At 36.3% G+C, this 24,508-nt stretch overlaps 2 protein-coding genes across 2 annotated transcripts in view; one reads left to right on the forward strand and one right to left on the reverse strand.

The window, feature by feature from the left end:
- The window catches only part of kif18a (kinesin family member 18A), a 42,648-nt gene extending 27,188 nt beyond the window's left edge, over positions 1–15,460 (reverse strand). The window contains exons 1-6 of the mRNA XM_056461611.1: positions 15,333–15,460; positions 14,387–14,761; positions 13,515–13,672; positions 12,641–12,745; positions 12,436–12,546; positions 9,034–9,231 (exon numbers count right to left, since the gene is read on the reverse strand). Of these exons, the coding sequence (XP_056317586.1) occupies positions 9,034–9,231; positions 12,436–12,546; positions 12,641–12,745; positions 13,515–13,672; positions 14,387–14,705 (891 nt within the window). The 5' untranslated portion in view covers positions 14,706–14,761; positions 15,333–15,460. The remainder of the gene's footprint in view (positions 1–9,033; positions 9,232–12,435; positions 12,547–12,640; positions 12,746–13,514; positions 13,673–14,386; positions 14,762–15,332) is intronic.
- An 881-nt stretch (positions 15,461–16,341) lies between these two features.
- The window catches only part of mettl15 (methyltransferase 15, mitochondrial 12S rRNA N4-cytidine), a 133,084-nt gene continuing 124,917 nt past the window's right edge, over positions 16,342–24,508 (forward strand). The window contains exons 1-2 of the mRNA XM_056461612.1: positions 16,342–16,404; positions 16,923–17,178. Coding sequence (XP_056317587.1) covers positions 16,924–17,178 — 255 coding nt within the window. The 5' untranslated portion in view covers positions 16,342–16,404; position 16,923. The remainder of the gene's footprint in view (positions 16,405–16,922; positions 17,179–24,508) is intronic.

The following is a 24,508-nucleotide window of genomic DNA, read 5'->3' on the forward strand; positions in this document are numbered from 1 at the left end:
CAATTGAGCATTGTGTCAATGCCATATCTTACCCAAGTATTGTTCCTGACCATGTCTATCTCTTTATGACCACAGTGTACCCATCTTCTGATGGCTACTTCCAGCAGAATAACACGCAATGTCATAAAGAGCAAATCATCTCAGACTGGCTTCTTAAACATGACAATGAGTTCGCTGTACTCCAATGGCCTCCACAGTCACCAGATATCAATCCAATATAGGAGCTTATAAATTAATAACTAAGTATTTATTACAAGTAATAAATTCTTACATCAATTTGTACACACACACGCGTTCACTAAAATGTCCAATTTATTCTCAATTCACAGATTTTAGTCTCAAAGCCTGTTATGTCATGAAGTCAAATCTTCACTTGAATTACAAACAATATTTTTTTAATAAGAGAGCGCCGGCAACAAATAATGATGCCGACCTTCACTAACACATCCTAACAATAATTTCAGTTTGTCTCATCTCAGCAGCTTCATGTTCGAATGGCCAGTTGGTACTCTGGCTTTCATCTCGCTGGCCTGTCTGACCCGCAAAAGAAAGCATTCGCAAACTGATGGTCTAATTAATCTCAGCATCCAGCGACTGATGCACACTCCATATCCCAAACATCAAAGCCAAGTTTCCACTTAGCTGATGTGAAACCTCTAACATACATGGAGACTGACATGCACACAATGTGCCAAAACAAACACAAAGAAAACACAAAAGTCAGAGGAGGCAAATGTGGAAACTTTGTATATCTGATCTCATCCAGCTGATGTCTCAAACTATAGCCCACATCTGGACTGTGTATGTTTTCATATTTCCATTAGCTTTGATTCAAATGGTGGCCTGCTGGGAACTTCACACAACTGCAGCCCTTTGCAAAAAGGGGAAAAAGTCTGTGGCCCACTTTTCACTCATTTTCTGATCAGAATGATTGCACCAAACAGAAAAAGAACATCTTAAGTCACAAACAGTGTTGGGTAAGTTAAGTCGTTATTAATTCATGATTACATTAATGAACAATTGTATTTAAATTACTTTAACTTCTAAAAAGTGATTTAATTACTCAACTCAAAACTTTGTAAAATTGCAATAAATCTCAATACATAGACAATAGAAATGAAACTTTTTATTATTACATGTTTGGGTCAAACGGGGCCTTTTTGCTTTATTAATCTATTTTAATACTTAAGAAATGTTAAACACTAAATGTAATTTTGCAGGTGCGAATGCAGTCTGGCCGCTTTAATGATGAATGTGGAGGGTGCATGCTTGGACAGAAGGTCTTTGGTCATAGATATTGGTTTGTTGAAAAATATTGGTGATTGTGCCACCAGCCTTCATGCACTCATCGTTAAATGATGAATTTCATTCCCATGAAATGAAAATAACGTTTTTTTTAGATGTTAGTGTCAGCTTGGCTAGCTTTCAAGACATCTATAAGCTAGCGTGGTCCAAAACAGTGACAAAATTAGCATTTAGAAGATAAAACTAAAGATAAAAAAACTAAAGATAAAACTGATATAAACATGTAGAGCTTGTAGTTTGTCACTTCCACCTAAATGGATGACCGATTTTATTCACGTCATCTCTTACGACAGTTTTTTTTTTTCATCAAATCATAACCAATCAAATGTTCCATTTTATCTGACATGCCCCGCCCCTTTGCTTTTCAGTTGATGCGTTTCAGTTCAACCAATCTCACTGGCAAAGTGGTGATGAAACAAAATGCTATTGGCTCTCTCCGTGTTTCGGTTGAAATTACGTCAAATAAAAATGCATATTTTAATAACATTTCAGAAGACCTTTAAAGCAACACAACAAACAAACTACATTTACCAGGATCTGTTTGAACAGGGTGTGGATTACAGCTGGTAATATTGTAAAAAATCTTCAATTTCTTTTACATGGATCCATCGTTTCATTTCACAAGACCTCAGAAGAAGACATGGCAATTGATTTGGACTTGTTTATGTTTACTTTTAATCTCAAAAGGTTGTTAACATTCTGCCATTATAAGAATCACTAAAGACCACAGATACAGTGAAAAATCCTTCCTTAATTTTTTACTAAAGAGAGAAAGTCATCTACATCAAGGATGACCTGTGGGTGATTAACAGGAAATTTTCATTTTGGGGTGAACTCTCTTTAAGCATGTTTTATTTTTCTATTATAAAATATATTGTGTTCAATGGTGGAAAAAAAGTTGTTTTTTTTAAACCAGATATGGAATTGGAGCAGCAATTTCAATACTGTGACATTTTTATCCAAGGTTATCATACCGTCAGAATCTTTTACCGGCCCATGCCTAATCTGAATAATAATTAATTTTTCTTAAGTATGTGCAATCGTCTTTGATTAAAAATAGGAATTATTTTACAAAATATATTTGTATACCAATAACACATTTACTCCACTTCTATTGAATCTGAATTGATTTACTTATAACTGTTGTATTATGTATTTAAGGAAAATACAAGTAACTGTAATTAAAATTACCTAAAAATTAAGTAATTTAATACATCAACTAGTTACTTTGATACTAATTACACCTAACACTGGTGGCTAAACACCAGCTTATGCAACCTAAAAAACATACAAGCAGCGCCATCACGATTGCAAGTTTGTGAAATATCACAATTGAGAAGGCAGCATGTTCCCTCTGTTGGCACGACTGTGTTAGAAGTGTATGTGTGTGAGAGAGAGAGAGAGAGCGCGCGAGTGGCCTGTTTCGGGCCCTCCCAGGAGAACGTGGGTAAGGAGAGCCGTCTGCGTGACAGGTTAATTTATGCGGATGGCATGAAAACAATACCTATGAAGCTGCACTGCGGAGGGGCCCAGAGACAGGGACAAACCTCCTCACCTTACACACACACACACCAGCCAAAACACTGGCATCAAACGGCAAATACAAAAACCACAGAAGACACAACACAAATGTACATCAACAAATCAAACAATCCCCCGAGAACCTTTAAACAGTCCCAGAACAACCATGACTACAAATACAATCAATTTACAAGAATAATGAAAAGAACATGGATGGTGCTTTGACAGACAATAAACAGAAAGAGGGCCTGCACTTATTAAGCACCAAAATAACTCAAGTGAACATAAGGTTTTTGACCATTCCCACATTTATGGGTCACTGGCTAATTAGGATGCAGCTGTACTACAGGACGAAAAGATGTGGCGCATGCTGAAAAACTCCAGACAATACAAACGAGAGGGAAACTAGAACAGCTCTAGCATTCAAATAATGTCTCGATCCATTTTTTTTTCTTTTGTAAAATAAACACAAACAAAAGCCAGTAATTGAGATACTTGGGCAACAGCTTGAACACGTCAACTTTTCTACAGTACTTCATCACCAAAAAAAAACTCTTGAGAAACAACAGTTGTAATGGTGTTGTGCACGCACATTTCATCTCATTTCTCATCCAGAACACAGTCACTCACACACACTGCCATTCAGAAGACTGGAGTTAGTTTATTGTAAACACTTTTATCCTAAAATGCCTCGAATTGAGCAAAAGTGACAGTTTGTAATATTACAAAAGATTTCCATTAAAATTAAATTCTCTGATTTTGAATGACAAAAAAAATAAATTAATTAATTAAAGCACCACAATTGACCCTTTGACCCAATTAACCCACAATTGACAGGTATTGTAGAGCAACTAACATGAGAAGATGTTAATGAGAAATGCATGATACATGATAAATGAAAATATACAATTTCACTCGTTCCCAAAACCTACACAAGTGCATTAAATGGGTATATTTTTGTGTGGATGAATCCCCATCAACTGTCAATCAATGGTGCAGTAACTTGCTGAACGAACGACTTAACATGAAAGGACTCAAGATGGATGAACTAACATTTTCTGTTATTGGACTGGCACAACCAACATAACTTTGTTTCATGGAGATGTGACTTTTGACTAGGTATGGGCCGGTATAAGATTTTGGCGGTATGATAACCTTGGATAAAAATATCCCGGTTTGACGGTATTGTAATTACTGCTCTAAACTTAATCTTTTTAAATGTCTGGGTAAAAAAACTAAAACTTTTTTCCACTTTAAACACAATATATTTTATTTCAAGAAACATTTTTACAAATTTGGAACAGTAAAAATGTCAGGTAATTAAACTAAATAATTAAAGTTAATCATTGACTTCTGCTGTCTTCATTAGTTTCAAAAACACAGATTTCTTTACAACTTAAAATGCCATTTTTGGATATATTTTTGGCAGTTTTAAAAACCTTGACTTTTCCAAACTATGGTATACCTTGTAAACGGTTATTGTCCTATGCCTACTTTTGACGTGGCAAAAAAAAAAGTTGGAGAACGACATGAGGTGAGCTAAATTGCATGAAGGCCCAGAAAAACTATAAATTAATCTTTACTGCATCTTATAATTTCGTAGTTCATAGTTGCATTATAGCTGTTGTGCAAGATGCCATAATTTGTGTGTTTGTTAATTATGTTAGGGAATTACCATTTTAATTATGCTCAAATGATCCAAACTTCGCATTACTAATTTAGGCTTTAGCTTTTTTTCCCCAGAGTTACTCTCACATCCTGACTATTTCTCTTGTATGCATATTGCAGACCTTTATGCATGCTTCAATGTGTCATTTTTCCAGAAATGATTCATTATTTCCTTGCGAAGAGCACAAATTGATATGGGAGTGCTCTGGCTGATACTGAATGCTTTCAGGACAAAAAAAAGTAGGGGAAGGGGTTTGCGAAGGGTCAATTGTCTTATAAGTAATGTTTCTTGAGCATCATATCAGAAGGATAGGATTCTAAAGGATCGATGGATAAGTGCTGCTGACAATTCGAGAGAGGTCTGGATGTAGATTCAGTGCAGTTGCAAGCTGAGCTGCATGCAATGCTTTTAATGCCCACACCTAACCCCACCCCAACCTTCACAGTGCATTGTGTCTGGCATTGCATCTCTGAGATATGCAGTCTCAGTTTGCAAATCTAGATACTATTGGAAAATCCAGCATTGCCATTATAGAAATAATACATAAAAAAGTAATTTCACCATTTTACAGTTTTAATATAGCTATAAGTCAAAGAAATGCAAATTTAGTGAACATAAAAGAATTCTTTTATACACAGAGACACAAAAAACCTTTGCAGATGTTCCTGTTCTATCAGTCTGAGCCAGAGAGACCTGAGTCACCACAATCATATTTTTAGAGTGCATTGAGTTTAGTTGATGTGCTCTGCAGTCGACAACTAGTCCGTCGCATCATTGACACCTGTATAGAATAACGCACACAATCTGTTGTGCTCACACCAGTCCTACAATTGTCAGCCTCCTTCGGGTTATGCATAATCAAAGAATACTGGGGTATTGTGTGCAGTAAAAAAAGAAAAGTGAAAAGTATTTTAGGTGTTTAGGAGGAGGAGAACAATAAAAATTCGACAAAACCACAGTTTCTGGCTTAAAACAACAGGAGCTGCCTACAAGAGCTTAGAATAAAAAAAATAAAGCCATAAAAACACAGCACAAAGTCTTGATATTTATTGCTGGTGTGTGTCACTATGGTTACAGGCATTACTGAAGGATATCAGTAGTTAGAGGACAAGACTAACCTCAGTTACCTGTTCATACCAAATTCTTTCTCTGCTTTTATATGCACAGTACAGAAGGAAATATTTCTGAGGGCTTTTACAAAAGATTTAATATTCTGGAGCCTCTTATCCTCCCCAAGGTTGCATTTAATTGTGCAAAAATACAGCAAAATTGATAATATAGATATAATATATTGTTATAGATACAGTACAAATTAGGGCTGTGCAATTAATTGAAATCCAATTGCAATCTGGATTTGAAACGTCACGATTAGCTAAATCACAAGAGGCAGTGATATGGAATATATACATGAATTATTTAATTTCCCCCTGCCCAGAGCAAATGCGTGACTGCCAATTGAGTGAGCATACTTTCATTCTGCCCAATCAGAACTTTTCAATCTGTCTCTTATCAGCCATGTTAGTTTGCTGAGTGTTCTGTAATCTTATAATTATAATTTTTTTTGTTTATATTATAAGCTACATGATCTCCCCAATTTGAGTTGAACTTGTTTACAGACAGGTAAGGTAATTGCGTGTGCTCTAGAGAAAAATGAGTTAAATTTCTGAATATTTAAAAACAAATTTGAATAAATGTTGAAGTTAACATCTTTTGAGTTTCTTTTTTAACTAACACACTGCATTTTAGCAGTAAGAAGCTACGATACAGAATATAGCTGAATCTTGACAACAAAATCAAATTTAATTAATCAATAAATCAAATAACGAATCACAATATGTCAAAAAAAAATTGCAATTAGATATTTTCCCCAAATCGCACAGCCCTAGTACAAATGTTATTACAACATACTGCAATAATACATAATAATTTTATCTTGAAGATGTCTAAACGACATCATGTTTTAAAGGTTCAATGAAATTAAAATAAAGTTTTTAGATGATTTTAGATGTTAGTATCAGAATTGTAAGCTTTTATGATATCTATAAGCTAGTGTGCTCCAAAACAGTGACAGTATTCGCGTTTAGGAGATATACAAAATTGTTATAAACACGTAAAGCTTGTAGTTTGTCACTTCCACCTAAATGGATCAATGATTTTATTCACGCCACCTCAAACTCATAACCAATCAAATGCTCCCTACTAGTATCTGACATGCCCCGCCCCCTTCAAGATGCTTCTTATTTGCTTTTCATTTGATGCACTTGAACTCAACCACTGTCACTGGCAGAGCTATGATTTTGAAAACAAAAGCTATTAGCTGTTTTTTCTAAAAAGGCTACACTATGTCCCACCCTCTTTTCATGCTTTAGTTGAGATTACATCAAACATAGAGTAAAAATGCATATTTTAAAGCATTTCACGAGACCTTTAAAAATATTTTGCTAAAAGATATTACTTTGATTTAATTGAAGTTATTTTTGCCTCATTGCTGAATACAAGCAAAAATAAGAAAACTACAGATGTATTTACTATATCTTATTTACAGTGTGAATGGGTGATATGCAAAAAAAAAAGACTTACAATGGGCTATATGCACAGCTAGTGATTTCAGCCACTTCTGGTGAAAGCTTTGTGACTATTTTCAATTTCGTGAGGTTCCTTTTACAGCACCGATGTTGTAATGTTCAATTCAAATATATCCAGTAAAATAGACTTCCGTTTGGTTGTTAAAGTGTAAAAAGAGGCAAAAGACCGTTTAAACGCAGGCGCCGTCATTAGCTGCAGGCCAGCGCAGAAATTGCATTGAAAATACAGGTGTAAAATAAAAACATGGTGCGAAAAAATATAATTTAATGCAGTGCTTCTTGTTTGGTCTGATACCCACTTTATATCGTATCTCATCCAGACAGTGAAGATCGCTGGTTTTTAAAGAAATCAGATCTTAAACGCTGCGATTTTGTAAGGGATGACAATTAACTGGAAGCCCTGGGGCTGCCTGACTAAAATTAAAAGTCTGTGTGCATATGTCTGTATTAAATATGTCAATCTCAAAACTAAAACATTCCCTAAATGTTTCCTTGAGAAAGCTTACCATTCAGCTGAACTAAGCTCATGCAATATATTTAAAGCAAAGAAATTAAGCATATGAGCTTCTATTCAGTCATTTTCATAGCCAATGAGTGTAAAAAAAAAAGCATAATTTGCCAGGATTTAAGGCCTTCACAGAAGCAAATTCCCACCTAACACCCAATAATAATTAAAGAATGTTTATAATGGCTCGTGGCATGAAACAAATGCTGCAAGGCAGATTTACCAACCATTTTGTAAGAATACATTCAACATCAGTCACGGCCTAATAGGATTGGGTGGTAAATTACCCTCAAACAGCCTTACAGACAGAAAATCTGGATACAATTCCACACAGCGTCTCTGGTGGAGGCATACTGGAATCAGCACAAGACACACACAAAGCAGCCTTGAGGAGAGGGATAAGTGTACACAACAGAGTCTGAGTTGTAGGTCTCCCATTCTGATAGCATCAGTTCCTGAACCACAGAGCCTTTGGGTTTCTCCCAAAAGCAAACAAGAGATGGGAAGGCTAATACCATAAGAGCAAATGTGCCACAACACCATATACAGCAAGCATACCCAGACTGGCTAAAGACCAAAAAAGGCTAAAGTAGAGATAAGTAATAGTGATAAAGTAAATTCATTGGTTTAAATCACAGCAAGATGCAGGTAATTGCTTTTGTGGAGGGCCCACACAGAATTTGTGTACCTATTGTATGCATTTAACCCAGTGTTAAATGAAGCTAAAAATACTTCATTCTTTTATACGCTAATGGATAAAATGGAAAGCAACTGATAGTATTAGTGAACAAAGTACATCATTGTTAAGTCTTTGAAACTTTGAAATCAGTAATAAAACTTTGTAGCAGTACAAACCTAACCACTAAATGGGAAATGGGCTCTGAGCCACAGCGCAAAACGAAGCACAAGACAACATACAAGTATTTTAGCATGCAATAGCAAACAAATTAAAAGGTCATAAACACAGACAGAGGTTGCAATGTTAATCATTACAAGCTTTTTCACAGACAAAGTGTTATAGTTCCAATAATGTGTGTATTTTCAATATCAGCAATTGGAGAGGGATCAAAATAACTTTCATATGAATTAATTCATATATACAGAGACTCAACTTTTATATTAAATTAGCAAAACTAAGATAATGACACAAGAGGGGGAATAGAGCTGGATTTTGGATCTCCGATACTCATTGTAGGACAATATCAATCCATTATGTTTTAGCAATGTGCAAGTATGTCTCACTTTGCAAAAAAACATACCAAACAACGCTTAAACACCATCCAAAGAATCAGATCATTCCACTTAAATCTAAAGAGCTTGAGCAATAAAACACGTTTATATCAAACTGCAAATAATACTAGCAACTCATTTACTTGTGAAATGATAAAACATAGCTTTTCGACAAGATCTGGGTAATCCCTCAAACTTAACAGGAGGTGTAGACCTACTTTGGGGTTGGCGAGCGTGTTGATGACATTCCCCAGGGCAAGGAGTGAGCGGTTGATGTTGGCCCCTTCTCTGAGACGAGCCCCCTTGGCGTTGGTCGCACTGGCCCTTTCTGAGCCGGCCAGGTCGATTAAGCTCATCTTGGCCACCCGAACATTTGGATTAAGACTGGCTGTCTTATCCTGTTGCCTCAAGTAGATCTGAAGAAAGAAAAAAAAGGATGGAGAGAGAACATTTCACAGTCAGATTGAATATTAATATTTCGCCCTGACAACTTTATAAGCCAGCTGACACTGGTTTGAACTGTGCAGTTAAAGAGATAGATCACTCAAGAGTATAAATCCTGTCATCCTCCACTTGTTGCAAACAAGATTTCTTTCTTCTGTTAAACACAAAAGATATTTTAAAGAATGTTTGAAACAAGTAGCAATTTCCTCCATATTATTTGCTTTCACACCCGTTTTGTTCAGAAACGGGGATTAAAATTGTTACGCTTTGTACTTAGTGCGGTTCGCTTTCACATGGCAAAGTTTCTAAACGGACGAAAAGAGCTAAAACAAGTCATGTGCTTTACTTCTGAATGATGACACCCACAGACATTGTCACCAAGTATAAATCAGAGGTAAAACTTTCTCATACAGAGCCGTTGGCTAGAATTATGCATTATAGAGAGAAATAACAGATAAACCAAGACTGCAGTTCGGTCAGTTTTCCTAACAGATAAACAGCTCTTGTTAATAGTTTATCATGCTTTCACTTTCATATTTGACATGAAATGCACATTTACCAGTAGGAATGACATCCCACCATAATTCATAGAGCCGTATATACGCCTATTACATGTCATGTCATGTATATGCCTAATACACTATATCCATATAGCCGGGCTCAGATCGTTTTGCTTTCTCACTACATTCGATCCGCTTCAGAGTTTGTTTCAATCGAGCCGAGACCTCTCATTCAGGCGATCTCGGACCGATTGTTTTGGTGTGGATCCGAGCTTGCTGATTCACATACGACAAATGAACATCGCTCTAACTGGGGAAACACGTCAGGTTCCGAAACAAAGGTCTAGGTGTGAAAGCACCCTTCCACTACTGTGGGTGTCAATTGCTACTGGATTTAGTAGAAAAAAAAAAGTAAAAAATTATAAATGATAAATAACATAATAAAATAAAAAAATTTAAAGTTTGGAACAAATTGAGGGTGAGCAAAAAGAGTGAGCAAATACTGATTACCGAGTGAACTACCCCTTTAAACTATGAAACCATGAATTTTTTGTTTTTTTAATATATTTTCTAAAATGTATACTTTATAAACTTTTATATTTTAGAATGTAGGTATAAAGAGTCTAAGTATATTATAGAGTCTAGGGTTAAAATAATCAAAAGCAAAGTAACTTCATTTACAATGGGCTATTATTATGGGTTAAAAAACTGGGCGATTTGGCCTAAAATCTAATTCTTGATTAATTGAACATTTTAACTTGATTACGATTAATGATTGATTATTTTATTTATTTATTTTTCCCCCCCTTTTAGTTCACTGACAAGTTTTATACAGTAAATATGCTCACTTATTACCAGTGAGAGATTTTTGAATGAAGGGTGCATTACTTGATAACAGAAAAATTGAAGAAAACACACACTATCTGCTCTCTACGATTATTTATTAAACATCAATGTTAAACAACAGAAATTAATCCCCGCCACCCACGCTTGTCACCGCAATCAAACTGACCAATCACAAAGCCTGAGCTCATTTTCCTCAAGGTGCTTGCATATAAAAGGCCTTTTATTTCTTTTTACGCTTGAACAACTAAATGAATGCTTAAGTCTATTTAATGGACTATATTTTGATTAGGGCTGCATGACATTGGAAAAATCTAGCATTGAGTTATTATTTTTTTTTATTTTGTGATCTATAATGCGATATGAATACAATTTTACCAGATGACTTAATATTAGAGGTGTGAACCTATACTGGTCTCACGGTTCGGTTACGATTATCATGGCATCGATTCGGTTCAATTCGATATTTCGGTGCATCGACGATGCTTTCCATACACAGTGTTGTATTTTGGGGGGTGGCTATAACAAGCTGTCTGTATAAACACACACACACACACACACACACACACACACACACACACACACACACACCACCACACTGTCTCTCATTCACACACATACACAAACATAGACAGCACCAAACAAACACACGCACACACGCCAAGCGCGCTTGCTTGCTCGGGAGCGATATTGTGAGACCGCCCACTCATGTTAAAATTACACCAGAGTTACTGACCGCTGCTGCGCTTTATTCGGAAAGTTATTCCCGTGCCGCATAAAATCTGGTCGGGTCCTGTGAGAATGCACAGGTACAGCCGCGGGAATGCATACAGCCGAGAGGAAAAGAGAGGGGAGGAAAAGTCACGCCAGCAGGTGAAATGGGCCACAGTGAGAGAGTGAGAGAGAGAGAGAGAGAGAGAGAGAGAGAGAGAGAGAGAGAGAGGGAGAGAGAGAGAGAGAGAGAGAGAGAGAGAGAGAAATGGAGTACTTTCATTCCCTCAATCGCAGAGAAATAGGGGCTTCTGCTGTAAGTGCCAGTGAAAGACTTTCCAGAAAACAAACACACAGTGAAATTTTTAAGTAGTTGGCGCCTGTAGTGTTGTAAATACCCGCGCTCGCCTCCCTCACGACAGAGCGCATATGAGGTAAATGACGTCAGTGCATAATAACCGGTTATGATTATTACTGAACCGATACCGAATTGTCCGCGTCTGCATCGCGGTGCACCGAAGAAACAACTAATTTTGACACCCCTACTTAATGTCTCTATTTGGAAAGAATATTTATTTCAGATCAAGCTTCAGATCAACTGGGATGATTCTGCAGTTTAAGTTAATCTCCATAAAATCTAATTAACAAACAATCTATAAATTTCCGACTCATTTTTGTTGTGGTCTGTGCTATTTGCAGTGCAATTCTGTATTTGTATGTATTGTGAGTATTTGTGTTTAGACAACGATTGATGTATCCATAAAATCCTGCGATGTGGCTATTGCGAATGATCACATTGCGATATGTCAATGCTGAAATGATATATTGTGCAGTCCTAATTTTGATTAAATTACATAAATGATGCCATAAAAGGAACCTTATGAAACTGAAAATAGTCACATTAACCTTTCACTGGAAGTTTATCTGTGGCTGAAAACACTTCTGTGCCAAAAGCCCAATGCCTGCCCAAGACTTCCAGGAAATGCAGAAATAACAAAAACCAAACTGTTCACTCACATAAGTCAACTGATAGTTTAGGCTCAGTATCAAAACAAGAGGATGCAAACAATTACACAGAACTGGATGTGATATTTACAGAGAAAAGAGACCTGGACCATTTACCTGGAATACGGCATGAGAGCGTGAAGATGTGGCGTTCATGTCAGTGGGGTGCTGCGTCCTGTTTCTGTTGCCATAATCAAGAGCTTCAAGGATGTGCTCTGCAGATTTGGGCTACAAAGATGACACACACACATATCATCAGTCTATAGTGACCTGATTCAAGCTCACAGAAAGTGCACATATGACACATGGAGCCCAATTTTACCTGGTGCAGGGTGAGTCCTTGAACCACAACTCCATTGGAGCCGTCCTCTCTCACCGCTAATGGACCAGAGTTAGTTAGCAAATCACGAATCTGCTCATTATAAACCTGTGCAGGAGAAAGTGCAGAGACACAGAAGCATAGACTTATTCATACTGCTCCAGGAACAATGAATTGAGAACTAACACAGAAATAGCACTTTTTGTAAGCTGCTCTCAGTACTTTTTCCCCCTCATTAAAATGGTACTTTTATAAAATGCCATTATTACTGAAATCTTTGACTTATGTGCGATTCTGCGTCAGTGCCGCTATACGTCAATAAAAGTATAAATTGATATTACATAATTTGACCACAGCAATAAATAAATACGTTGAGTGTACCATTAAAATATATGTACATTACCATTCCAAAATAATGGAGTAAAAAATATATATATATACTTGAAAAACAAATATTTTAATTCAGCAAGAATGCATTAAATTAATCAAAAGTGACAGCAATGAAAAAATATACATGTTTCAAATAAATGCTGTTCTTATGAACTTTGTATTCATTAGAAAATATTGTTTTCTGCAAAAATATTAACATTGGCATAATATGAAATGTTGCTGGAGCAACAAAATCAACATATAACAATGATAGCTCATGTGACTGAAGTTTAATGACTTGCTGCTGATAAATCAGCTCTGCTTTTTTTTATTTCAATTAAAATGACATTTCTCATCATTTTTGTTTCTCAAAATTTTGCTCAAATAAATGCAACCCTAATTTTGACAAGAAATGTTTTCCAAAAAGCTTTCCAACCCCAAATGTACTTTAGTGAATGACACTAATAAGTAAAAACTGCACATAAATCTGAATAAATAAAAACCTCACCTCAAGATAAGAAAAGGCTACATTGAACACTTTATCTTCCTTGATGAGGTCCATGCGTGCAAACAGTTCTTTCATAGTGAGAAACATTACTCCTGGGGAATTACTGGTCCCCAACATGGTGTGTGTTTTCCCAGCTCCTGTAGCTCCATAAGCAAACACTGAGAAAAATAAAATGATAATTTAATGAATGAACATAATCAGCTATATTAAAGCCAACTAACTGAAAAGAACCAAATAGTGTCGAAATGTACCAATAAATTACCAGATTGCTACTCATACTACATTTAGGCATGAGCCGGTATAAGATTCTGACGGTATGATAACCTTGGATAAAAATATCACGGTTTGAAGGTTTTGTGGTTACTGCTCTTAAATATGTTCTTTTTAAATGTCAGGGTAAAAGAACGAAAACTTTCCCCCTTTGAACACAATTTATTTAATCTTGAGAAACTTTAAAAATATTTCGCAACAGTAAACATGTCAGGCTATACAATTCTACTGTCTCCATTAGTTTTAAAAACACATTTCTTTACAATTTAAAATGGGATCTTTGGATATCTTTACTGCTGGAGATACTGTTGTCCTAAAAAAAAGTAAATAAAAAAATCTTACATATACTGTAGGAACGGTACTGCAGAATATTTGGTGGTTTTAAAAGCTTGACTTTTCCAAGCCATTATAAAGCTTGAAAATTGTATTATCGTCTCATGCCTAACTACATTAATTGTAAAAAATCCATTTAGCATGGCAGAATAGGGAGGAAATGGGACAAGTTAAAAGGTCTTACTCTTGCATCACTAACAAAATGTGAAAAATTGCACTACATGACACAAAGCAATACTTCAAGAATGAAAAGAAATCAAATGTCTCACCAGTGCAGTTGTAGCCATTCAGGACACCATCCACAATTGCTTTAGTGGTGTTTTCAAAAACTTCAATCTGTGAAGCTTCTTCACCAAACACGGTGTCAAACACAAACTTGAGGTCCTTATTTGCTCTCTTCCGCACATCCCTGTTGCCTACACGCTGTCCCCGGAAAAATGTCACTTCTTCCTCTTTAGGATCAAAGACAAGCATGTGGTTGTCAACAACTTGGACAACCTTCTTGAAATTTCCATCCTTTTCTTTGTCATTTAAAGGACGGACACGGACCACCACTTTAACGTGACTGCAGACCTCTCCATTTGACATTGTCCTGTTTACAACTAATCACTGAAGATCTCTGCTCCTTTACTGTTGTTTTGTATCTTTAAAAAACAATAACAGAATATTAGTGTAACTGTTTACAATGTATTTGAAAGCATTCAAAATGAACAGATGTAAAATAATCTAAAAAACATCTAAAAAAATTCAACCATTACTGCTGTTAACCTATTAATTGACCGGTTATTTTGTGTGTAAGCAGTATAAATTCTGGCAACCCAAATCTGTTTGCTTTGTTATGGCTTGTTGTAAATAAATATATTAAAAAAACAACAACAAAAAAAAAAACACATTGGGGCTTAAAATAAGAATAACAGACTAACGTTATTCTTTGCACACACAATGTTTCGATCCAGAAGCTTATATTGCAAACATGTGTCAGTACACATTTATTTTAAAATGCACAGTAACTTAAGGGAAACACGACAGTCGACTTTAAGTTACCACTAGATTATTTTATGCATAAAGTTTTCTATTGAATTTTACTTTTAAACTCTTATTAGCATTTGTCAATAGCATCTGTTAGCGTTGCGCTAAAAGCTACCGCTAACTGTTTACCTCTTTCGTTTCATTCACAAAAGACTGCGTTGACGCGATAAAGTGCTTACAACCTACCATCTGATACAATATGAATCCTCAACGAGTGGTTTTACTATGTTATTATGAGAAATGTGAGTTTAAATGCCGACATTCGAGCTGATAGTAAGCAAAACCAAAACCCTAAGCGCGAAGATTTCAAACGCAAGCTGATGTTCCGTTCGTGCGTCTGATTGGATGAGGGATTTCTTACGTCAGATGACGTATGACGCTGCGACTGAATGGACTGAATCAAGGGTGATGAAGAATTTCATTTACGGCGGAATCACAGGGTGAACTAAAGCAAGAAATGTTTCTTGTATTGAACAATATGATTTCTACGCCATACGATATTCCAGGTTTAAGTTACTTTATTGTTATTAGCGCAATTAGACGAGCAGTTTGCGAGATTTTAGTTATGCGGCTGATATTTAAATATGTGACCAAAATGAACGTTAGTTTTTCAGTTTAACGTTAAAAGTTTTTTCTTGATGTAACGTTAAGTTAGGTGTCTACAATTTCTCTAATTGTTTCCACGGATGATGCATTAAAGCGTCTGTTAAAATGTATATAAAGACGTTTATAATACAGATACAACTTATTTTTATTTATATAATATTTATTAATATAATATTAATATGATGTAGTATGAAATATTTACATTTACCTATATTTATTTTTATATTCTCATGATCTCGAAAAGTGTGAATACGACACATATATCACGTGGAAAATCACAGAAAAAAATCAATTATTTGTTTATTTTATGAAACAGTAAATTTGTAACGTGTTATAACGTTATAACAAACGTTATAAAACTAAACTAGTCTTTTTATTTAAATACTACTCATCAGAATATGAAACAAACATTCTTAGTTTGGCAGTTTTGGACAGGATAAACACATCTGTGCATGCATTTGTTCATTTGTCAATATCGCTATATGTGTTTCCAATATACAGATAACGATTTATTTGACTATCTTTTCTGTTACAGGAGGAACACATAATCGTCTCTCCTGTTTCTTCCGGGAGCTGTCAGAGCTGCACTCGTGAACCTACTACAGTACACACACATCGCTAAAGGACTAAGCGACGCTGTTTAATAGTTACCGTACGTTACCTTTAATCAAAGTCACAACTTGCTGTTTTGTTATCTGTTCGCACAGTAAGCTATGTGCTTCCGAAATGACATGTGAATATGATTTACTCTATGGTGTGCGTAGTCGAATGTCCTTAACTACATCACGTGTTAAAAGATATGACAGCAAACACACGCACTTCATTTTAGAATCCGAAAATATATGATCCCGAACACATGCCACTGATGCCAGAAAAACCATGCTCTGGCACGTGTCTGTCTATCTAGCAGGCATTTCTCAATTATAGATACAGAGACATTTGCAAATTAGAAACTGATGGGTAATTTAGATTAAATAAGAAGATTCATTTCTAACGTTTGCATATTCACAACATATTTACACGCTTAAACAATTTGTATTGTGAGTTTTAAATGTCTCAGTCTTCAATTAAACATTTAATGACTAATACAAATGAGTTATAACAGATGGCATGTTTGACAACATGTTTCTTGTCAATATTATTCTGTTTAAATATGTGTCCTCTGTGCAGGATGCTCCAATATTATAGCTGCTTCGTGGTTGCACCCTGCAGACAGACTTTGGGAGTTTGGAAACATGTGGTTCCTCTCCAAAACCCCAAAATGTTCAGGAGGTGCTGGAGAAAGTCGTGGCATCCAGACAGACCCTATACTGGATCAGTGCCTTCAAACCCTAATTCTGAGATCCCAGTCCAAGGGGAGAAGCCCTTTCACACACCGGTCATGGTAAAGGAAGTGCTGCAGTTTCTGAACATCAAACCTGGACAGGTCAGTCAGTCCTTCATCAGGAATCTCTTCATTTAAAAGAACTGGCTATTGCAATGATAGCTTGACGTTTATCAGGCAACATTTATGCCTTTTGCCTACTGACTTGAATACAATCTATGGCTGTAGAAAAGGAGGTATTTATTAAAGAGTTAAATTTCAAAAAGGAACATTTACTCACCATCTTTGAGTGTCTTTTTTTCTGTCGAACACAGAAAGAAGATATTTTGAAGAATGCTGAATAGTCAAGGACATCTATTATAGGAAAAAAGGGCTTCACGATTATGGAAAAAAAATCATAATCACTATTTTTTGGTCAGTATTATAATCATGATTATAAAAAAAACAATTATGAGTGGGCTATATGACCAAAAATATTTATTTAAAGATTGAATACATACTTCATAAATCACATAACATGATTTTACTGAATTTAGACTGCTGGTAAATGGGTGAGATAGGTTGTTTTTTCATAAATGCTGGAAGAAAAAAAATTAAATGGAATTTTGATTAATTGCACAACCCTATGATCAAATGTAAGCTACAGGGATTCAGAATTCTTCAAAATATCAATTTTTTTGTTCAGCTGAAGAAAGTGGATTGCGAGTAAATGATGCCAAAATTCCAACTTTTACAAAAGTTCTATTTATTTAATCTTAAGTGAATATGTGATTTAGTGAGCATATACTGTATGTACCTGCACAAATTATTCCTTTAAGTTTGTGTTTCTCAAACCTCTTCTGCCATTCCACACCTTGGGGTTAGAGAAGGGTTTTGAGCCCCACCTGCCCCCAATCACCCAAACAAAATGCTAATAAACCAGGGCTTTAAGTTGAACTTAAAAGCGTGACATTGAATAACATCATAAAACATTTTTCAAGCATATGAAGTTAATAATAATAATAATAATAATAATACAGTAATGTCTGCATTTTGCCTCTTATAGCATCAGATTCATAAACTGAGAAAAAAAAGACTGGACTGGTGTTTTGCTTAATTTTCTCACTTTTCAAACTGCATTAAACAAAATTTACAAAAATGACAAATTTTATTCGCTTTGAGTGTATGGGCGATATATAAATGAATTAATAGTGATGGGGACATAAATGGCCAAATTTCCTCCTGTTTGTCACGATCAACTTCATGTCTATTCCCCACCAGTTTCACTTTGAGAAGGGTACTTTAAGGTACCCTTTAAGGGTACTTTCTCAGGTGTCTATGAAGGGGCATTTTTGTTCGAAAAAAGTCATTTAAATATTAGAAAACATTAGGAGCTTGAATGTCCCTGTTAACTGCTAGAACAGATCTCATGGCTTCTCTCACGTTGCACATGCAATTGAGTTAGAAACCCACTTGAAAGTGCCTTTTTTATAACTGATGCATGAGACCTCACATGTGAATTACAGTAAATGGGATCGCCAATGCAGATAATAAAGTTAAAGTTTAAAGATAAAATTTAATCAGATACTGATAGTAACCCTTGACATTGTTTGGGACATCCTTGTTTTAAACCTGAAGTTTACTTAAATAATTTTTGTTTGTATTATGCTTTTGAGTAAGGAAAAGACACTTGTTTAATGTTAATGTATGTTAGGCATTTAAACACAAGTTAGTGTGACAAAAGCAGGCTAGTTTGTTTCAGGAGTTCGAAACAGCATGCCGCAGTGAACTTGTAACATCTATTGGGCTGTGGTGATGATGCAGGTAAGTGTGGCACTGGGCATACAGCTTTGACTAGAAAATTTTCTCCAGTCCATTTCCTCTGTTCAGTCTGATGAGGTCAGAAAACATGAGGGTAAAAACATCAAAGTTTTATAATTAAAAATGAAATTAATTCAATCTGAGCAACACTCACACTGTTTTTAAAATGTAGATTTAAAAAAAAGCTACTAGTTAACGTCAGAGCTCATTCGCCCGATTCAGCTTGTCGAATCAACATCAAGTCGTCGGCTGAAAAGAACACTCTGACTGGTTGTTCAGCAAAGAAACAAGTGACGTAGCAAGTAAACAATTTAGGTCATAAAGGAACACAGAGGCCGGCTTTAATTTTACTACATTATTCAAATATTTACAAATGATATGGATTACTAGATTATCAAACATATTTGCAGGAGCAAGTCCCTCTGTGGTGAGTGACAATTACTGTGATAATGGTACTGAATGCTGCTTTGTTTACGCTTTGCCCGCATGCGTTAGAAGTTCCGATCTCCCATTGAAGAACGAGAAAACAGATATTGCTATCCGTGATGCTGAAAGACACGCCCTCCCCTGCAGGCGCAGAACATGCGCTGTTTTTCAGTTAACTTTCGTCTGTTTGGTGTGATCACGGCCAGCTTTTTGGTCCAGACAGGTCCAGGCATTAACCCAAGTGAGGCAACAAGTTAGATACCATCAGTGTTACTTGTTAGGTGTCAGCTTGATGTGTACCAGACTAAAAGAAATGTACTGTACAAAGCCAAATTGTTGAGCTTGTGCAAACATCCAGATTGCTATTAAGATATGCTTTCTTAACTGCTTTTTTTCTCATTGGTGAAATTTTAGATGTATGTTTATTTTGTTATTAAGAGGAAATCATGTAGCACATGTTTATATATTTGATTAAATGGTACAATCATGAAATCCAATTTAAGTTCTAGGAAATTTTTTTTAATTTACTTTATTAAAATTATTGTGTGTGCGTGTTTTTTTTTTTTTTTAAATCTCATCTAATTTTTCTAAATCTCATCTAATTGTTTTTGCACTTACCATGTAACGAATATCATCTCGTATGGCAGCATCATCGGAAATCATGTGATTCGTGACATGTTTAGATGGAAATAACTAATGAAGACCATAACGTGCATCCTTTTTAACTCCTACACAGGGTGCAACATTGAACTTTTGTGTTTGTGTATTTGTGTATGTATGTGGGAAAACCTGGAGGCGGAATGTTGACTTGTCATCGCCATGTTAACCACATGCCGTCTTGACAAGAAAAAAAAAGTTGCTTGTCACCAAACTTTTAGGACTCCCGATTTGTTAACTGTCCCCTCTTGGGAAGGGTAGGGAAGTTAGCAGTGTGCTCACAGACCTTGGCGTACTGTAACGTGCTAGCAGGCCAGATGGGCGTGAGTCAAAGGGCCTTCTGCTCTAGTGGGCAGCTTGAGATGGGCATCGCTGGGTCCTACAGCTCAAAGCGTTGCTCATGCAGGTGGGGGCTCTGGGTCAGTGACTGAGTCAGTGATGGCACCACTGTCGGGTTGTTGGCAGAACGTGGGGCGACACAGTACCGCACCATTCCTGACTAAGGTTTGCACCTCTTAACTTCACTACCCGCCCATGGGCCAACTGGTGCAGAGACAGCCTGCCAAAGGCATGCGTTTAAACAAATAATCAAATAAAAAATAATGAAATAAGACCGTCTGTGCATCAATACGGATTGTATCTCACAGATGTTGTTGATGTGTTAGTTTGCAATGGGCTTGGGCACCGTTTAGAATTGTATTGAGCATGTTTTCAGTTTCTTGAGTTTGAATTAAAATAGCAAACACGAAGTAGATGTTGAAGAAGTTGAATTCAAATAAATAATTTTGGAATGCAGTCTATATGTTCAGAATGTTTTATTAGTTTCACTCTAGAAGAGATAGGAAACATATTCTCAGCATGTCAGAAGTGTCTGTACTGTTCCCAGTTCAGCGTACTGTTGAGTAACTGGAGTGTTTGAATGAGTAGGCAAAAACCGACATCACAGGATCATGTACTCTTGGAGATTGGCTCATGTCAAGTCGAAGTGACAGACAGGCACGTCTGAAAGTGAGTTTTGATTGAGTAACTAGTAGATCTGTACTGACTCAATCCATGAACTGTTTAAGATGATTCATTCTGATTTGAAGTTCACAAAGTTCACTTTAATAAACTGGTTCAAAAGAGCAATTTGCTCATGAACCAGACATCACTAGTGGGCTAAAGATCTATTAGTAAAACTGTTCCTTACAGAGAACAGGGCAAAATAGTCTTGACTATCAAAAAAGTCTTTTTAAATAATTCATGTTTTAAAATGCCATGTATAATTTCTTTCTTAATATTAGTTGGCTCATCGGAGTAAAACCTGTTTCCTCCACAGAATAAAGAAATAAAATAATTGTGATTTTTCAAATTGAGATTTCCAGTTTAATTTTTTTGTCAAATTAACATTTGCTAGACAGAATTGTAAGATATCTTCTTGGGAAGAGAAAATTCAGAATTACAAAAAGAATTGTGAGATTTAGCAGTTATAAATCACAGTTCTGTCAGTGCCAAGAGCCTAGTGATCAGTGTCTCGACATATATTGCATCTCTGCTACATGCTTCCTTTCCAAGAGCATTTCCTGATTCAATCTTTCAATCGTTCCTGTCAATATAAATTGCCCTATCATAATAAAGGTGAAATTGACAAAAATGTATTTTTGCAATTTTGTCTTATGTACTTGTAATTCTAAGAAATAAACTGTGAAATAAAGAGAGTCATCGAGTTCAATTCATTTATTCGTTCATTTATTTTTTTTTTAGCTTAGTCACTTTATTAATCTGGGGTCGCCACAGCGGAATGAACTGCCAACTTATCCAGCATATGTTTTACGAAGCGGATGCCCTTCCAGCTGCAACCCATCACTGGGAAACATTCATTTATACTCATTCACATACATACACTACGGACAATTTAGCTTACCCAATTAACCTGTAGCGCTTGTCTTTGGACTTGTGGGGGAAACCGGAGCACCCGAAGGAAACCCAAGCGAACACGGAGAGAACATGCAAACTCAATACAGAAATGCCAACTGACCCAGCTGAGGCTCGAACCAGCGACACAGCGAGCTGTGACGTGAACGTGCTACCCACTGCGCCACCGTGAAGCCTAAGTTCAATTGTTAGAAGAAAAACTGTTTACTTACAATTAAATGTCATAAATCACAATTTTGACTTTTCTAGCATGTAATTGTGAGTTTATATCTCACAGTTGTAGAAAAAAATGCAATATGGATTATAAACTCACAATTGTGAGAAGAGTCAAAATGCGGAGATAAAAATGTGCAATTTTTATTTAATAAAATTTTTACACTTGGGCGATGTCGTGGCGCAGTGGGTAGCACATTCGCCTCACAGCAAGAAGGTCGCTGGTTCGAGACTCAGCTGGGTCAGTTGGCATTTCTGTGTGGAGTTCTCCCTGTGGAGCATGTTCTCCCCGTGTTCGCTTGGGTTTCCTCTGGGTGCTCCAGTTTCCCCCACAAGCCCAAAGACATAGTGTATGAGTGTGTATGGATGTTTCCCAGGAATGGGTTGCGGCTGAAAGGGCTTCCGCTAGCGTAAACATATGCTGGATAAGTTGGGGGTTCATTCCGCTGTGGCGACCCCTGATTAATAAAGGGACTAAGCTGAAAAGAAAATGAATGAATGAGTTTTACACTTATATTAGATACATTTCAGAGATCATACATCTGAATACACTCACAAATATAACCGGAGGAAACCGGGAAACTCTTTCAGCAATATATGCTTTCTTTTTTATGTGCATATACACTAATGTTATACATAAAAAAAAAAATAAATAAATAAAAAAAAAAAAAAAAAAGGGGGGGGGGGGGGGCAAATAAGTTTATGCAGTTATTTTTTTATATTTTATTTTCCTGATTTCGTTACTGCAGGAGAATTTCAAGATGCACTTTCCCCACCATGACTTGGTCTTTTAGTCACATGATCTGTTTTCCATCACTTGAGGCGTTTAGTATCAAAATCTTGTAAGCAAGCAGCAAATTGGTAATTATTGGGCGAGCATGAACCAGCTCTTTTTACCCCATTAAACAATTTAGCTCCCTTTTGTTATTACACTGACAGACAGCGTAATAATAACTGTTAGTCAGACGCTTACTGTGACTGCTCAGAGGGATCACTCTAATATTTTGATCTGCCATTGTAAAGCAATCAACCCCACTGCAGAAGCTCTCATCCAACGAGGTAGGAGTGAGTATGAATGGAGCTCTTAGGCAATCAAAGAGTAAACGCTGCAATTACGCCAAAGTGGGTAAATGTAGGCTTTCAGCCGGCCGCCACCTACGCAGTTATCCAGGAATGGATAGCGGCACAGGTGAAGGGCTTTCACGCGGCACCCCCTGGCACGGCAGCTGCAGAGTACAGATTTCACTGACAATTCATCAAAATTGCCTCTGTAAGAGGGATTGCCCTTGAATGCTCCGTGACAACATATGGTCGGCGCTTTGTTTATTTTACAACGTTCTGCTTGTATACATCCGGTCAAGACACTATGGGTTTCTTTCTTTTTCAGTGCTGTTTTTCCCCAACTGTTACTCTAGTCACACTCTACCTGCAATGGAATAATTATCCACAATGTACAGTGTTGCGGCTACACGTTTCTCATTCTGCTTACAGGTATCATCAACATGTGTGGTGGCCCACGCTAAGTTTCTATTGCCATGGGAACTGTTGAAACAGTTGAGGGAAGGTTACCCATGTTTAGCTTACTACCCAGAGCCATTACGAAATGTTTTTACTGATCTCCAAATTTTGGGGGGATTTTACTCGGTGCCTTCTTGAAGAGCTCAAAAGTGACCACTGACTTTTTTCCTCAGGCATATTTTCACATTTTTTTTCTAAGCGTTTTTATTCATTCTATTTAGTAGGCAGTTTCAAAAAAAGTATTTCATAAATAGTCCTTGAACCAAGATGAGTCATAACATTACGACATTTGATTCAAAGCAAAACGAAATTACTTGAAGTCACAGACAAAGCTACTGTGTACGTAAATTCTCTATGAAAAAATGGCCTATTAATAAGATGGAAATCTTTGAATAGTGCAGTTCAGAAAGTCTTCTCGTGTAGAGAATGAATTTCTGGGTCTTTTTATAATGAATTGCATACATGGTGTTGTTTGTGTCTAAAATGTATTTTTAACCAATTTCGACAATCCAAATACTTTAAACAGTTTCCAATCAAATGTTAGAAACAAACTGTTTCAAATCATTTATAAAGGATGCATTTAAAACACAGGAGCTATGATAAAGTAGGGCTGCAGTATTGCCGCAATCAAAATCATGTAGGAATGCAAATTATCACGAGCATTTGTTTATATGGCAAAACATGTCATTTTCACCAAGATAGTCCAGACTCCAAAGGCAGATACTGATACGTTCAGGGATGTTTAATATGTTTATGGACTTTGGGGGTTTTATGATGTGGTCACATGTTGATTTGTCAGTTTGTATGTCTCAGTATTTGGGCTTTTGTCTCATGGTTAAGAAAGATACAAAATAGACATGGGCCGGTATATGATTCTGATGGTATGTTAACCTTGGATAAAAAT

This window comes from Danio aesculapii, chromosome 7 (assembly GCF_903798145.1).
Source record: "Danio aesculapii chromosome 7, fDanAes4.1, whole genome shotgun sequence".
Lineage (NCBI taxonomy): Eukaryota > Metazoa > Chordata > Actinopteri > Cypriniformes > Danionidae > Danio > Danio aesculapii.